General features: G+C 45.6%; 1 protein-coding gene across 1 annotated transcript in view; it reads left to right on the top strand.

The window, feature by feature from the left end:
• Window positions 1-3,708: 3,708 nt before the first annotated feature.
• Window positions 3,709-18,613, top strand: part of LOC142201184 (macrophage mannose receptor 1-like) — an 81,075-nt gene continuing 66,170 nt past the window's right edge. The window contains 4 exon segments of the mRNA XM_075272012.1: window positions 3,709-4,210; window positions 4,535-4,708; window positions 6,615-6,776; window positions 15,965-16,078. Coding sequence (XP_075128113.1) covers window positions 3,709-4,210; window positions 4,535-4,708; window positions 6,615-6,776; window positions 15,965-16,078 — 952 coding nt within the window.

The raw sequence follows: 18,613 nt of genomic DNA, 5'->3' as shown, positions 1-18,613 counted from the left end.
ATGGATCGATAAAGTGTTACAACCGTTTGTGACTCGCATTCCTGGCTATATCAAAGATACCAAGGAATTATTGAATATCATGGATGGGTTTCAGTGGAGGGGGAATTACATGTGGGTTTCTTGCGACGTTATGTCACTTTATTCTTGCATACCTCACGATGTGGCCCGACGGGCTGTTGCTTTTCATTTATCTAGGTTTTCAGCATTTACCTCCCAGTTTTGTGAATATGTTTTGTCGGTCATTGATTATTTACTCACACATAATTTTTTCATGTTCAACAATCAGTTTTTTTTGCAGTTGCTGGGTTCGCCAATGGGGGCGAAATTTTCGCCCTCTTTGGCGAACCTGGTAATGGCTTTTTGGGAAAACACTTTTATTTTTGGTGATGACAACCCTTTTAAGGAGTCGATTGTGTGGATGGGTCGATACATCGACGATCTGCTGTTTGTGTGGCAGGGTCCTCCAGAAGGGGTAGTTGATTTTGTTGAACATCTTAATAATAATGGCCTCAATCTCAAATTTACTTACCACATGGAGAAAACGAGCATTAATTTTTTGGATTTAACCCTTTCGGTAGATATAAAAACCAATCTTGTACATACCAGTTTATATAGGAAGCCCCTGTCGGGTAATACCGTTTTACATGCACACAGCCAACATCCCAGGCACACAATTAAATCTCTCCCAGTTGGAGAACTGGTTAGGGTCAAAAGGGCATGTACAGACCCCAAGAAATTTGACACGAGTGTCAAGGAGGTCACCAATAGATTTCTTGATCGCGGATATCCGCCTTGGACCCTAAAAAGAGCAAAGAATATTGTGTCTAGGAGAGACAGAGCGACTCTACTTTCGGAGTCTGCCAGGTCTGGTGCAGTTACTGAGGGTGGAGTGGTTTTTTCCACCAGGTATAGTACTAACTATTCCCAGATTGTGAGTATTATTAAACGTAATTTACCCATCCTCAATCAGGATGGCATATTGGGCAATATTTTATCCAATGGATGCCATTTTGTTTCCAAAAGAGGTTGTACATTGGGCAATCAATTATCACCCAGTCTTTACACTCCTCAAACAACGACATCCACTTCTACATGGTTACATCTTAAGGGATTTTTCAAATGCGGTTTAAACCGTTGTAGTGTATGTAAATATGTAATTAAAACCTCTCAATTCCGCAATTCAGACAGAAATCAAGTCTACACTATAAAAATTTTTTTCAACTGTTCAAGTTCGCATGTTGTTTATGTCATTACGTGCGACAAGTGTGACTTGGATTATGTAGGATGTACGACCCGTTCACTAAAGGTCAGGATTGCAGAACATTTGTACAGTATCACCAGCCCCTATTGTACAAAAACGACCGGAGTTTCCCAACATTTTATTCAGTCACACGAAAGGGATATCAGTAGTTTTTCATTTAAAGCGGTTGACCAAATCAAAAGATCAATACGTGGAGGCGACCGTGAACATCAATTAAAGATTTTGGAGGCTAGGTGGATACTAAAATTGGATACTAGGTATCCTAAAGGGTTGAACAGGCGCAATGATCTTGCTTACATCTATTGAATCCTAGCGTTGTAGTGAACCTATCGCGAGATCTTGTTTCGGGGGTTTTTTTGCTCGCGCATGCGCAGTTTGTGTGTATGCATCGTTTGTGTTTACATGGATATTGTTTACGCGGCTCATTGTGCGTTTGGACCTTCTGATCGGGACATTTCTTGTTCATGTGAGTTGTATATAGAGTTTTTTCATTATCCTGAAATGGGTTTTCTTATCTTTTATACATCTTGTGCCCTCATAGGAGTTTTTCTATCTTCTCTTGTGTTAATCACACATCAAAGTGGCTAGTTAATATGAATACATGTGAGTTTTATAGGACGATTATGATTTATGGTTTGGGGCGGATTGGGCACCATCATATAGGGGTCCTTTTTTGACTCGAGTGTTTTTCTATTCAAATATAGTATTGTTATATTGTTATATCAATATATGAACACATTGTTAGTTACAACGGTATTTCATCTGTAATTTATGTCACGACATACTATTCGTTTGTTTTTAATTTTAATTTCATTTTTATCTTATATGTTATGTTTGTTTGTGTATACACGTTTCCTAATGGACAGTGGTCTGCATTTAACCAGCCTAGGCTTTGGCTGGTATTACGTACTACCCCTTCCGCTATATAAGGGTGTGGGCTTGTTAGATTAACCAAGCTATGACTAAGAAACGAACTGTTTCGAAACGCGTCAGCTGGTCAGTCTAAGTCTGTCGTTGACATCTGTTGTGTCTCCCAGCTATCCTTACACCTTGGAGATGCACATTCTATATGGAGATGTATGTACAATTTTTAAAATGAACTAAATAAAGTCAAGAGTTTTTATTCATGAGGATTTTGCTGGACTCCACGTCTTTCTACATGTTCTATATATATATATGACCCATATGATCATTATGGAGTTGATTGGGGGTGTAGGTCACTAGGGTATCCCACTAATGTCTGACAGGTAGGTGACTGACTACTTTTGGTGGACCCCCCATGCAGAGTTACTTCGCTCTAGTATTCGGAGTAGTTCACAGTAGTAGGACCCCATTATTGGGACATTGGTGACATACAGTATCTCTAGGAAATGTCCAATGTCTATCCTGAGACAATCTAATGAAGTAAACAGGTTTTTATCAAGCACTACACATTACCTTTCCTACCTGGTGCAGGACACAACTAGAGGAAGAGACTTTCATACCTAATATTACCCAATAGACCAGACACAATGCAGTGTAAAGGTCGGACACATAGAAGTGGTGACCACAATGTAATATGTGTTTCAGGGTTTTTTATTAGGATGTTTTTTAGAAGCCATTAAAAAAATTACTTCTTCAAGGCATTAACTGACCAGTTTAGATACTTCCTTAAAGGGATGTTCTGGTTTTAGCAAATAAAAGTTACAAAGTTTTCTATCATACTTTCTGTAAGTTCCTCAGGGTTTAGAAATCTCTGCTTGCTTCCATTCAGTAGGAACCTTCATAGTTTAATGGTCATGTGATGGACATACAGGTGCAGGACTCGTCACAGGAAAGAGCTCTAATAAGTGTAAGGGCCCCTTCACACTGAGTATACGCTCCGTGTATTCTGTACATTTTACACGTGTAAAAATACACATGTAAAATGTAGTTAGCCATTGAGTTCAATGGCATGTTCGTATAAAGCGTGTCTTTTTTTCAAAAAGACACGCGTTATACGAACATGCCATGAAAATACAGAAAAAAATCTTTGAATGAGAAGGTGTGTCCAAACTTTTGGTCTGTACTGTATGAACACATGTTTTTCAGTTTATTCCATAAGGTGTAAGAGCTAGACATGGATACAGGTGCTAGACATGGGTGACAGAAACAGCAATAGTATATTATGTATCTATTTTTATGGCTAAAACAATGCCAGAGTATGACTGTAATATCCTCTTATTTATAGGACTACAGAATGTAAGTAGAGACATCATCACTTCACATGTTCTTGACCTCCCATATCTTACAGACTGGTGGTGATATAATAGGTTATGGAGTTTATGTAACAGTAAATAATAATCTATCACTCCTTACGCCGGACACCTACATACACCTATAGATATGTCCAGTGCACTGAGAGCAGGAGGAGATGTAATAGTCACTGGAACGTCTGGAGGGTGTTACAATACTTTATACTGGTTTATATGGATTACAGACATGTAATAACTAACACCACCTGCAAAGTACCTCCCGTTGTGCCTACAGCTGTCAGATTTGCAAAAAAAGTGTTGATAAATCCATATTTCTTTTCAGGCGCCAAAACATTATTAATCTACAATGCCCCCGACAAGCGATGTCTACAAGCAGAGGATTCTTCCCTCGTCATGGCTGAATGTAATGGGAATTCTATTATGCAGAAATTTCAATGGATTTCTGAGGAGCAGCTTATAAATGTAGGGACATCACACTGCCTGTCTGTAGCGTCTATAACAGAAGGGTCAGCAGTGGGGCTGCATACATGTGACGCCAACAGTGACCTCCAGAAATGGCAATGTAAAAATGAGACTTTGTTTGGAGTCACCAATGGTGATCTATACATGACCTGCAGAGATAGAAAGAAAATCATCATCTCCAATAGCACAGGAGACTGGAGCCAATGGAGAATCTATTCTACAAAGGAGGATTTATGTAGTAATTCTTATGAAGGTAAGGAGAAGATGGACAAAGACCATGTGGTCAATCTAGTTTGCCCTTGTATTGGTCACTTTATATCATATAACCCTATATATCACAGAGCTCAGCTTCTCCCCCTTATTTTAACCCCCACACACTGCAGCAAAATTTATGTTTTTTATTTTAGTTTTTCACCCTTTTGTTATTACTAGTAGCTCTTGCCTTAGATAAGCTTTACAAAATCACAATTATTCCAGTATCAAATGTCTAGCTGTGCTAAATCCGTCATTCCTTGTATATATCACAATTAATGATAATTCTACCATGAGGACAATGATATAATTTGTTTTTCCACAGAAATATACACTCTGAGGGGGAATAGTAATGGTCGGCCCTGCAAGTTCCCTTTCAAGTACAACAACAAGGTTTATGTAGACTGTACAAGTGATGGACAATCTGATGGATATCTCTGGTGCTCTACAACCTCAGATTATGACACAGACCAGCTGTCTGGATTTTGTCCATCTGAATGTAAGTGTAATAGTGATTTACATTGACGCCGTTGTCTATTACAGATGTGTCCTTCCTTACCTCTCCTCTAGGCTGGATGTGTTCAAATATTTGATTCACAAGATGATAAACTTTTCAGCCTGATTTTCTGATACTCTGTCACAACAAGATGTCTATGCGATAAGTGGCTATTTACGGCCTCCCAGTGGTTGTAAAGTGAGTTGCAGTAAATCTAGGACAGAAGTGAATATTATGAGGAATTGACCAGATGCCACCCATTAAACTAGTGCTGGGACCAGTCTGTGAGAGGTCTCACCTGTCCATTATGGTTCCTCAGATCTGCTAGTACACAGCACTGTTCACACATTGTAACCACTCACATTAGTTCCTGACATAGATGGACTGACAATATAATGTACAAATTTTAGACATAAAGGACAAAAACTCATATGGAGTAGAAACATTACTTGTCTCATGCTACATTTACTAATAATAACCAGCAATATAAGGGTAAGTTCACACAGATGAATTAGAGGAAGTCTTCTGCCACAAATTCCTCTCCAAATACCAGCCCTGTGGATCCCACAGCAAAGCAGAGCTCACAGGTTATACTCAGACACAATGGGACTGACCCATGTTCCTGCGCTGTAATCTGATGGTTTGATAGAAATTTATTGGTAATAAAGTACAGGACCCTGCCCCACAGAAAAAGGGGTGGTATGGACAGCACAGAAGACACTTATCTGTGTGCAATTAAAGGTCTCAAGCTGTTCAATAGCACTGTCATTAAATCTCCTTCCCCTGCTTGTGCTGTCCTAGTCTGCACAGTAAAGCTAACAGGTGAGCTGTAGATCTCAGGAAGTGTTGACCTATGGTGAATCCTCTAACAGGCATTGTGAAAACTGAAATATTACTGTAGGATTGTAATTGTATGATAATTAGGGTTGAGCCGATCTTGACTTTTCAGGATCGATTTTAAAATCCGATTTCTGATCATTTTTCATTCGAACCCGATCTCGATCCCAATTCCGATACCAATGCAAGTCAATGGGATTTTTTTTATTAATCGGAGATCGGATTTTAAAAGCAATCCTATTCACTATACAGCATGGAATCTAACAATTGTTGAATCACTAAAGTAGCCAGAGGATTTTTTTTTTTTTAATCCTCTGGCTACTTAGTCTCCCCTGGTGTCCACTTACCTGCAGAGATGGCTGCTCCGGTGCCCGGTGTGTTCTCCTTCTTCTTCCTCTCGCTGCCGCTCCATGCAGGCTCTTCTGGCCTCGCTGCCCCCTCCCTGCCAGGTTAGGAGAGTGTGGACGTGTTAGGAGAGTGTGGGCAGGTACTGGGAGGAGAGACGTCACGTCTCCCGCCCTGTACCCGCCCACACTCTCCTAAGCCACAAGCCCCGCCTTCCTAGCTCTTTAAACACTAAGGAGGCGAGGCAGCGAGAAGAGCAGCGTGGAGCAGCAGCGAGAGGAAGAAGAAGGAGAACACACTGGGCACCGGACCAGCCATCTCTGGAGGTAAGTAGCTCCTAAAGATGTTTAGTTTAGTCTCCCTTTAGAATGAATGGAGGCAGCCGGCACGCAGGGGGTTAAGGCTGTGTGCCGGCTGCTTCCATTCATTCCTATGGACCCGCAGCGGAGCCTTCACACTGAGTAAGCAGCGTATAGTCAGTGTGAAGGCTAAGCAAAGCATTGTGGGAAAAGATCACCGATCTCGATCCCACCTAAAAAGATCGTGTTCGGAATTCCGATCGCGATCGTGAAATTTTCTCGATCGCCGATCGGAATCCGATCTTTTCTGAACACGATCACTCAACCCTAATGATAATCAATAGTAAAGAAATAACCTGATTTATATAATTTGCCATTTTCGGATTATATTCCCTTTAATATATTGTATTGCTCATTTTTCTTCTCAGCTACATCTGATGGCTTGTGGAAAGCAGATCCTGTTACTGGCATCTTCTATGAGATTAACTCTGATTCAGCCCTCACTTGGTACCAAGCCAGAAAAAGCTGCCAGCAACAAGGCGCAGAACTGCTAAGTATAACCGAACTACACGAACAATCATTCATTGCAGGTAAGAACCAAGGTAGAGAAGAATCAGAAGGGACACGTCAGAGATCTACAGGAATTAGGACAATAGTATGATATGTATGATGAATTGCATGGAATCACAGATTGTCTAAACCTATTCTTTACAGGAGATCAGATTATCTTCATACACTGAAGCCTCCATTTCTCTGCTATTATCCCCCAAATTATCTACTTTTCCATTGATATAAAGTGTCCCATGACCTTACTACAATCTGTGTGATCACAAACATGGACTCCGTCAAAGGCATCTTGGCCCAAATGTGAATACAGTAACAAGGCCCCAACCTACAATGTGCCATGTATAATCCTGCTGAATTTTGTTGTAAAATTAATTGCACAGTAGTCTGACTTTTAGGGATTATTTGCAAAAATTAACTGCTGCTTCCATATGTGGCAGACTGCCCTTAGGCCCATTCACTATTACTCACTTGTGGCTACTTTTGCACCCCTATAGTTATACCCATAGACTGAACCAACATTATCATGTCCAGCATATCCTGATAAGGTAAAGGTATAGCTAGAAATAATGCATGATTATGTAGATAATCTCTTTTCCCTTAGTCCCAACAGTGGCACAATACGGAGTATTTCTGCCCCTGTGTGCTGGTAGGACAGGCAAAATTTTTAATAAGCCAAAATTAGCATATGCATGGCTACAACCCTATAAAAGGGTACAGGGAATTCCCCCTCGCGTGTAAATACAAGTGTAATAATAAAACATCATATTTTAACAATGACAAATATAATATAGGGAGGGCAGCCTTGTGCTGCTGTTGGGACTAAGGGAAAACAGATTATCTATATAAGCATTCATTCCCTGTCATCCCACCAGCGGCACAATATGGGAAGATAGCAAGCAATCCCTCTAGGGAGGGACCCTCACTCCGCTGAGGCTAACACAGTTCGCCCAAAAGTAGTGGCTTCTGTGGCACAAGTGCACACTCTGTAGTGCTTGATGAAAGTAGACTCCGATGACCAGAAGGCTGTGGCACAGATCTGGTCCAGCGGCAAAGCCTTCTTCTCCGCCCAGGAGGTAGAGACCGATCTTGTGGAGTGTGCTGTGAGTAAAGCAGGAGTAGGTAAGCCCTGTGTTGAGAAGGCAATTTTGATGGCTTCCTTTGCCTACTGGGATATGGAAGGACTTGAGGCTTTAAGGCCCTTGTGTTGACCAGTAAAATTGATGAGAAGATTCTCTTATTTTCTAAAACCACTTATACGTCTCAGATAAATTTTGAGACATCTAACCAGGTCCAATGTGTGAATCCTGAGTTCTTCCAGAGAGGAAGGAGAGGGATAAAATACAGGCAATGAAATTAGCTGGCCCATGGATAGTGAAGGCAATTTAGGTCAGAATCCTGGTAGGAACTGGAGCTGAACTCTATCCTCGGAGAACATGATGTATGGATCTTCAGAGGAGAGTACCTGTAATTCCCCTACCTTCTTGGCAGATGTGATTGCCAGAAGGAATGCCATTTTTAGGTGAGGAATTTTAATTCTGTTTCCTCCAGAGGCTCAAACGGTGAGTTACAAAGTGCCGTTAGGACTGTACCTAGGACCCACTGGTGGACAGGAGCAGCAACTGCTGGTCTCAACCTAGTTACTCCTTTCATGAAGGTGCTCACTAAAGGTCCTTGAGACAGACGCCTCCCCAGATAGGTGGACAAAGTGGCTACATGCACCTTGTAGGTGGAAGCGGAGAGCCCTTTGTCGAACCCATCCTCAAGAAAATCCAGGATCGCCACTATTGGGGGATCGGAGGAGTCCACTTCATGTTCCCACCACCAGGAATTGAAGATGTTACCGATTCTGCGGTAATTCTTATTGGCAGAGTCCACACAGGAACAAGCAAGAGTCTTCAAGGCGGCTCTTGACAGTCCTCTATTCCTCAACAGGGACTGGTCAACCTCCAGGCTGTCAGGTTGAGTCTCCTCAGATCCTGGCAGCTCAGCTCTCCTTAGGTTACCAGGTCTGGGGGGGAGAGCCTACAATAAACACCTTGACTCATCCTCATGAGTTCGGTAAACCAAGTCCTTTTTGACCAGAACGGAATTATGGCAATTCCCGAGACTTGGTCCTGTCTTATCCTCATCAATACCCTGTGTATGATGGGAATTGGAGGGAATATGTAAACCAGTCTGAACCTACATGGGATGGACAGGACATCCACTGCCAAGGGGTTGTCCTCCTGGTACAGTGAGCAGAACATTTCCACCTTGGCGTTGAGTCAGGTTGCCATAAGATCGACCTCCAGGAAACACATCTGGATGGAGAGACCATTCTCCTGATACGGTAATACCGATTCAACTGATCCGCTACTGTGTTCAAGGAGCCCTTGATGTGGACAGCAGATAAGTGGGACAGGTTCTGTTCTGCCCAAGTAAAAATCAGGTTTTCCTCTCTCAGTAGGGCTGAAGGCCTGGTACCTCCTTGTTTGTTGATATAGATTACCACGGTCATGTTGTCTAACCGGACTTTGACCGCTTTCCTTCTGAGGAGAGGGGAGAAGTGACACAATGGAAGGTACACTGCCCTGAGCTCCTTCAGGTTGGATGTTCCCTCCTCTGGTCTTTTCCATCGTCCTTGGATGATCTTGTCTTTTAGATGTGCTCCCCATCCCCAATGGCATGCATCTGTTGTCAACAGGGTCCACACTTATGGGACCAAGGACCTTCCGTCTTTCAGGTGTATCCACCATCTGAGAGAAAGACGGGTACTGGGAGAAAGGGAGGTTCTCTTGTGCAGTCCCCGTGGAGACCTGTTCCAGGCACTCAACACTTCCATCTGGAGGAGATGCAAATGCCATAAAACCCATGGGACCGCTCTGACCAAAGATGACATCAGTCCGAGGACTCTCATGGCGGTGCGGATGGTAACTTACCGGGTCCTGAAGAGATAACGGGTGGCCACCTCTATCCGTAATTTCCTTGGGCTGGTGAGAGAGACCTGCATCTTTTGTGAATCCAAGACAAATCCCAGGAATGTTCTCTGGGTAGATGCCACTATTTCTGATTTCTACCAATTGATGAGCCATCCTAACCTCTGTAGGAAGGAAATGGCTATCTGAAGATGATGTTGGAGACCCAGGATAGACTGAGCTTTTATGAGCCAGTTGTCTAGATAGGGAAGAATAAACAGACCGCATAATCGGAGGGCGGCAGCGACAGGTGCGACCACCTTGTAGAAGGCGTATGGGAAGGAGGGGATGCCGAATGGAAGTACGGCAAACTGAAAATGTTCTCTGTGGCCAGAAATTTGGATAGCAATCCTGAGATATTTCCTGTGTGAATGATAGATAGGGATGTGAAGGTGGGCGTCCTTTACATCCAGGGTTATCATAACTTCGTTCTGCTGGAGGAAGTGATTGCAGGGAGGGTAGATGAACTTTATGGGATAACCATACTCTACAACCCGCAAGACCCAAGGATCTTCTACCAGATGGTGCCACACAGTGGTGAAGTGGGAAAGACGACCTCCCACAGGGCCTTTGGCCAAAGAGAGCCCTTCAAAAGTTAGGTCTCCTCTTTGCTCTTCACAGGAGAGCCCATGCCCCGCTCTTCTAGAGCGATACCTATGCCTTTGAGGCTGAGAGCAGCCTGGGAGGAGGAACCTCCCCTATAATGGATAGCTCTTCTACCTCGGAAAGACTGTGGCAGGGATCTATTCTACCTCCTACCAACCCTTCCATTAGGTCATCCAGCCCACAGCCAAAACCCTTCTCGGGTTCACAGGGAAGGCACGTAAGGTGTACTTGGAGGCGGTATCGGCCCTCCATGGCCTAAGCCAAAGGGGTCTCCTGGCAGCGGTCGATTGGGCCCTGACCGTATAGGCAAGCCTTAACTGCTACCTCAATGCTTCTTCCACGAAATCAGCCACCATCTGAATGGACTCTACCAAGATGTCCTCCCGGGAAACTCCTGTGTCAATGTCCCTCTCTAATTGCACTAGACGGGATCGTAAATCACCCAAGACTTCAGCCGAGCAATGGTGACTGACGCCTGAGCTGACGTGGCTGAGTAGACCTTCTTCAAGGTGGAATCCACTCTACAGTCTAAGGGATCTGGCAAGTTGGAACCATCTTCCATACCGTTTTACGTCACAATTTTATCACCGCAAGATCCACTTTCAGGGGGAGGTTCCCACCGATCCAGTTGGGATGGTACAATTGGAAACTCTACTGGCCAAGTGTGCCCTTTCTGGCTGTTTCCACTCATGCTCCATGATCGCAGTCAGAGCAGAGTCTGCTTGGAAGGTCCTTTGCCTCCAGAGGTGGACACGGAGTCTTCCCCCACAACATCCAGGTCCCCTCTTGACCGGATAGACTTCAGCAGCCTAGGTGAACTTTCCCAGTGGAAAAGTGAGGAAGATACTTCCACTTTTATTCCGGATCAGTACTCACCAAACAACCTCCTTGCGGACGGTCTTTAATTTGTGCCTGCAAGATGTTTCTGCTCATGATGCTCCCCACAGGAGCAGAGGTAGCAGGTACTCAAGGCAGGTAGCCACCCCTAGGAGGCCAGTAGCCGAGTCAGGCAGATGCCGCCAACAATGAGATGAGTTCAGGTAGTCAAGCAGACACAATAGATGTCAGTAGGCAAGTGGCAGGCAGACGCCGCATATGGCAGCAGGCAGATCCAGTCTTCAGGTAGAGTACAAAAGGTATAGATAGATAGGGCTGAATACACACATACAGATTTGAGGCAGATTTTTTTAAATATCTTTTTTTTCCCTACTTTCCTTTTGGATCCTTTCCTGGGTTTGATCAAAATAATGTAGTGAAACTGTCACTCACTAGTGATGATGTCTAAAACTAGATATTATTGGAATGATGAAAATACTATACCACTAATAATAAAGCCACAGTGCAGTTTGTTTACATTATACCAGCAGTGGGAGGGGCTCTGTACCTGTCATAGTGTTTGGCTAATGGTCCATGGGATTCATGTTAATTAGTCCATTGGTGTTAGAAAGATCCTTTCGTATTACAAGGCTTTGGGAATGCTCAGCAAGCTAGTGCTGATGTCATAAAGGTCCTTAAGATTTTGTATGAGATTTGAAAAGGTCCTTGCGCTTTGTTTGCCTGAGCCATGAGGTATCAGCGCTTCTGGTCTGTGTAACTATAACCGATAAATTACTGGTGTTCACCTGCCATTGTCTTATTACAACCTCTTCTGATTGGTCAAAAAAAAATTAGTGGGAGGAGTTTGGGTGTGTTAAATAAGTGCCTGACCTCATTACACTCACGGCCATACATCAGTGCTGTGGGTGGTAGCAGGAGATACTATGCATGAGTGCCACGGATGGGAGCGGGGGATACTATACATCAGTGCTGCAGTTGGGAGTGGGGGATACTATACATCAGTGCCACTGGTGGAAGTGGGGGATACTATACATCAGTGCCACGGGTGGGAGCGGGAGATACTATACATCAGTGCCGCGGGTGGGAGCGGGGGATACTATACATCAGTGCCACGGGTGGAAGTGGGGGATACTATACATCAGTGCTGCAGATTGGAGTGGGAGATACTATACATTAGTGCTGCGGGTGGGAGCGGGGGATACTATACATCAGTGCTGCGGGTGGGAGCGGGGGATACTATACATCAGTGCTGCAGATTGGAGTGGGAGATACTATACATTAGTGCTGCAGGTGGGAGCAGGGGATACTATACATCAGTGCTGCGGGTGGGAGCGGGGGATACTATACATCAGTGCTGCGGGTGGGAGTGGAGGATACTATACATCAGTGCTGCAGATAGGAGTGGGAGATACTATACATCAGTGCTGCGGGTGGGAGTGGGAGTTACTATACATCAGTGCCGCGGGTGGGAGCGGGGGATACTATACATCAGTGCCACTGGTGGAAGTGGGGGATACTATACATCAGTGCTGCAGATTGGAGTGGGAGATACTATACATTAGTGCTGCGGGTGGGAGCGGGGGATACTATACATCAGTGCTGCGGGTGGGAGCGGGGGATACTATACATCAGTGCTGTGGGTGGGAGCGGGGGATACTATACATCAGTGCTGCGGGTGGGAGTGGGGGATACTATACATCAGTACTGCGGGTGGGAGCGGGGGATACTATACATCAGTGCTGCGGGTGGGAGCAGGGGATACTATACATCAGTGCCACGGGTGGGAGCGGGGGATACTATGCATCAGTGCCACGGGTGGAAGTGGGGGATACTATACATCAGTGCTGCAGATTGGAGTGGGGGATACTATACATCAGTGCTGCGGGTGGGAGCAGGAGATACCGTATTTTACGGACTATAAGGCGCACTGGACTATAAGGCCCATGGCCCATGAGCGCCTTATAGTTCGTCTCGGTTCATATATAAGGCGCACCGGACTATAAGCCGCAGTCCGGTGCGCATTATATGTTATTGAAAGCGGCGGCAGGCAGACTTTGCTTCTATTGGAAGCGCTCGGCAGGCGAGGAGGGGCTCTATCAGCAAAATCATGCTGATAGAGCCCAACCGTAAAAGTTAGATTAAACTACCCCCCCATTTTAAAATAAAAGCCTGAAACAGAATGTGAAACTTACCGAGCGGTGCAGGGCGGGCGGGCATTCAGGCCTCCTCTTCCTCCGATGTTCCGTCCTCCTCCTCCGCCGCTCGCTAACTGATAATGGCCTAGGCGCATGCGCAGTAGCCGTAGTAGAAGCATTATGATATTGCGCATGCGCCCAGGCCATTATCAGATCGCGAGCGCCGGAGGAAGTGGTCAGGACATCGGAGGAAGAGGAGGCCTGAATGCCCGCCCTGCACCGCTCGGTAAGTTTCACGTTCTGTTTCAGGCCGGCGTGACAGCAGGGCTGCCGGACACTTCCCATTCATTTCTATGGGAGCCGGCATGCCAGCGCTCCCCATAGAAATGAATGGACTGCTTTTTTCCATTCATTTCTATAGGGAGCGCTCGCATGCCGGCTCCCATAGAAATGAATGGGAAGTGTCTGTCCATTCATTTCTATGGGGAGCGCTCGCATGCCGGCTCCCATTGAAATGAATAGGAAGTGTCCGGCAGCCCTGCTGTAATGCCGGCGTGTACGGCTGTGATACACGCCGGCGTTCCGTAGTGTGAATGCCCCCTTACGGTGCCTTTTATGTATGTATGGAAGCAGCACGCAGACTTTGCCGCCGCTTCCATCCATATATAAGGCGCACCGGACTATAAGCCGCACTTACGATTTCTGAGGAAATTGTAGGTTTTTATGTGCGCCTTATAGTCCGGAAAATACGGTACTATGCTGCTCTGGTAAAAACTCTTTTCCTGTACTTAGAGATTCACCTCTGATAATTTAGTCAGACCTATTATGGTTCTGACTTTTGATACACGTTAGTTGGTTAGGTTGAGAGTTTGTTCATTTTTTCAGTGCTTTTATTGGCACATTAGTTAAGGAGAAGTATTTTTACAGATTAGGCTCCTGCATCACAATTGAGCTACGTAGGAGCATTGAGCTTTTTTGTATATCTCAGCTCCTGTTCCTTCAACTTTGGTGCCATGTTTTGCACATCAGTCTATGGGAGTTCAGACTATGGAGTAGTTTATTTATCTTTCTAAACTACAGAAGGGCATTGAGCCTTCCAAATTCAGCTCATGTCCTTTCTCCCGAGTGTTTGAACACTACAATTGGTGCAAACAGCTATACTCTATAATAGGGCTATTCAGCTACAGATATTGTTATCCCTATTAGAGGCCAAGTTTGACTTTAGGAATATCAGTGTAGTATTTTAATGGTTCCACTAAAATCTAGTTGTAGATATCCTCATTAGTGAGTGACAGTTTCACTAAATTTTTTTTATCATTCTTATAAATGGGTATATGGCATAAATTGCGCCAATCCAAAAGCCAGCAAAACTGAATATAAATATTCCTCTTAACCACTTCCGGACCGCCCATAGAATATATACATCCGGGAAGTGGTTGCCTAGTTCTGACAGGATGTACTTGTACGTCCAGTCAGAACACAGCAGCTGCACGGAGATCGTGGAGCTACTGAATCTGGGAGCCGGCTGTAACTTCAGCCGGAGCTCCCAGAGAGAAGACAAGGCAGATTTATTACCTCCCCTGCCTTCTCAATCGCTGTGTATACAGCGTTCAATGAGCGCTGTATACACAGCTATGGACGCTGCCATAATTCAGCTGCCCTCTGACCCGGTGGACACGTGATCCGCTGGGAGCAGAGTCTTGCAAAAGCTGCTGGGTCCTACAGGACCAGATCAGCTCTGTAAGCTGTATATACAGTGTGGAGGAGGCTGGATTTCTCCTGCAACTGGGGTTAAATGTAGCAGCCCCAGTTATAGGAGAAATCAGCCTCCAGTACAAAAAAATAAGTGATCAGATGTCCCCAAAGGTCTCTTATCACCTTATCAGACCCCCTGGGATTCAAGACCCCTAGGGGGTGTAATAAATGCAGTATTAAAGTATTAAAAATTCAAATCATCCCCATTTCCCTAGAACACATATAAAACTAATACTGTTAATACAGTGAAACACATACATGTTAGATATCCCTGTGTCCGAAAACGCCCGCTCTACAAATCTATAAAAATATATTTCTTGTACGGTAAACGCCGTAGTGGGAAAAATAAGTTGTCTAACTGCTCCTTCCCTGAGACTGTTTTTTCTTTCCCCCACTTGGAATTCACCCTGACTACAGCCAGGCTGACTATAGGGTATCTGGAGTGCTCCTATTCTGTTGCGAATGGGTTAATAGGAGCACTGCAGATACCCTATAGCCAGCCAGGCTGAACTCCAAGTGGGGAAAAAAAAAACAGTCCTCAAGCTCAGGGATGGGGCAGACAGACAACCAGAACACCCCCTCCCCTTCCCCAGCATCTACTGCACCCAAAAACTCCGACCATTTTAATTTTTGAAATTTTCCAGTAGCTGCTGCATTCCCCTCCCCCCCCCCATCTTATACTCGAGTCAATAAGTTTTCCTAGTTTTTTTGTAGTAAAATTATATTCGGGTCTGCTTATACTGGAGTATATATGGTATGTTCAGATGACCCTGCTACATATATTAGCTAGAAAGGCGCGTTCCACTTCTCTTTCTTTGTATTCACCAAATCACATATTATAGATTAATATCTATGTCTTAAAATTGATCTTTTCTATGGCTGGACTGTATATAATTCATCATGTTATTTGTCTATATCTCATAGGGTTAACAAACCGCCTCACCACACCCTTGTGGATTGGGCTCAATAGTCTGGACTTCAATGCTGGCTGGAGATGGGACGGTGGAGACCCTTTTAGATATCTCAACTGGTTTCCAGGTAACTACTAAGGAGGATCTTCGAGTACTATTTTACTGATAATGATTATATATGCAACCACCCCAGGAGAACTGTGCAGGAAGCTGGACTGTCACGGTGACCTTATAGGGACCAGAACTTCCAGGAGAGGTGCACAGGGTAATAGGCAGTGTCAGTTCAGTTAGATGTGATGCCAGTTGGAGTATTGAGACAACCGCTGGTCCCTGGGCTGAGATGGTGATGTGGGTGCCAGTGCTCCCTCCAACAAAGAGCTTTTGCCCTGGGCTTAGCTGCAAGGAAGGCAATGTCCAGGCCAGGATCAGTTGAAGTACTCACTGCTTTATTGTAATGGGCATCTGCTGATTTACTGGCCTTGTAGCAGTGAGCTGTGGCACAGTGGCTTGTAGCTGGCTGACAAAATCCCATGCATTAGAGGAGAGTTTAAGATACTGCAGGTCCAGCTTCTGGAACTTCTGCAGGAGTTCAGTTACCTAGTAGAGGTAGGTGCAGGCTGCCAGGGTTATAGCTCTGCTTAGCCTGATATAATCCTGTCCTCTTACTGATGGTGGTGCAGGGCACTGTCACACAGCTTCTCTGCCCTGCTGCTGCTGTGGCAATCCTCACAGCACACAGTGTCTGAAACACAAGATGGCTACTGCCACACTTCTCCTTGCTCCTTCTTCCCTTGCTGCTTACAGGATTCTACTTCTTTTCTCTTCTATGACTATATCCTGTTCCAGCTACAGATCCACCCACTGTGTGTGTGTTGCTATGGAGACCACAGCTCACTACGACAAGTTAAACCAGAGAACAATAGCTTGAGAACATGTCACAAATGAGTACAGTATGAACATGACAACATATACAATCAACCATAACTTATAAGGCACTTGTATGACCAAATAACCATTAGTAAAAAGTAGTTTTGAAAAGTAGAAAGAGGGAGAAAATGTGCGGCGTGCACAGCTCGCCGTGGCAAATTTGTCTCCACCCACTTTTATGTTGACTCCGCCCATTCTCATTCATTTTTCACGTGCTCCCACACAGTATAATCCTCCTACAGTCACCCATAAATTATATGTCCCCCTCTATCTCTCCCCCAGTTTCATATACACTCCCCATCTCTGCCCCCAGATTCATGTCCCCCCATCTCTTCCCCCAGATTCATGCCCCCTCATCTCTGCCCCCAGAAACATGTTCCCCATCTCTGCCCCCAGAATCATGTCCCCCATCTCTGCCCCCCAGAATCATGTCCCCCATCTCTGCCCCCAGAATCATGTCCCCCATCTCTGCCACCAGAATCATGTCCCCCCATCTCTTCCCCCAGATTCATGTCCCCTCATCTCTGCCCCCAGAATTATGTCCCCCATCTCTGACCCCAGAATCATGTCCCCCCATCTCTGCCCCAGATTCATGTCCCCTCATCTCTGCCCCCAGAATCATGTCCCCTCATCTCTGCCCCCAGAATCATGTCCCCCCATCTCTGCCCCCAGAATCATGTCCCCCATCTCTGCCCCCAAGAATCATGTCCCCCCATCTCTGCCCCCAGAATCATGTCCCCCATCTCTGCCCCAGAATCATGTCCCCCCATCTCTGCCCCCAGATTCATGTCCCCTCATCTCTGCCCCCAGATTCATGTCCCCTCATCTCTGCCCGCAGAATCATGTCCCCCCATCTCTGCCCCCAGAATCATGTCCCCCATCTCTGCCCCCAGAATCATGTCCCCTCATCTCTGCCCCCAGAATCATGTCCCCCCATCTCTGCCCCCAGAATCATGTCCCCTCATCTCTGCCCCCAGAATTATGTCCGCCCATTCTCATTCATTTCTCACGTGCTCCCACACAGTATAATCCTCTTACAGTCCCCCATAAATTATATGTCCCCCCTCTATCTCTCCCCCAGTTTCATATACACTCCCCATCTCTGCCCCCAGATTCATGTTCCCCCATCTCTGCCCCCAGATTCATGTCCCCTCATCTCTGCCCCCAGAAACATGTTCCCCATCTCTGCCCCAGAATCATGTCTCCTCATCTCTGCCCCCAGAATCATGTCTCCTCATCTCTGCCCCCAGAATCATGTCTCCTCATCTCTGCCCCCAGAATCATGTCCCCCCATCTCTGCCCCCAGAATCATGTCTCCCCATCTCTGCCCCCAGAAACATGTTCCCCATCTCTGCCCCCAGAATCATGTCCCCCATCTCTGCCCCCCAGAATCATGTCCCCCATCTCTGCCCCCAGAATCATGTCCCCCATCTCTGCCACCAGAATCATGTCCCCCCATCTCTTCCCCCAGATTCATGTCCCCTCATCTCTGCCCCCAGAATTATGTCCCCCATCTCTGACCCCAGAATCATGTCCCCCCATCTCTGCCCCAGATTCATGTCCCCTCATCTCTGCCCCCAGAATCATGTCCCCTCATCTCTGCCCCCAGAATCATGTCCCCCCATCTCTGCCCCCAGAATCATGTCCCCCATCTCTGCCCCCAAGAATCATGTCCCCCCATCTCTGCCCCCAGAATCATGTCCCCCATCTCTGCCCCAGAATCATGTCCCCCCAT

This window comes from Leptodactylus fuscus, chromosome 4 (genome assembly GCF_031893055.1).
Source record: "Leptodactylus fuscus isolate aLepFus1 chromosome 4, aLepFus1.hap2, whole genome shotgun sequence".
In the NCBI taxonomy this organism is placed as follows: Eukaryota; Metazoa; Chordata; class Amphibia; order Anura; family Leptodactylidae; genus Leptodactylus; species Leptodactylus fuscus.
Note: the sequence above shows the minus strand (reverse complement) of the source record. Positions and strands in the feature narration are given on the sequence as shown.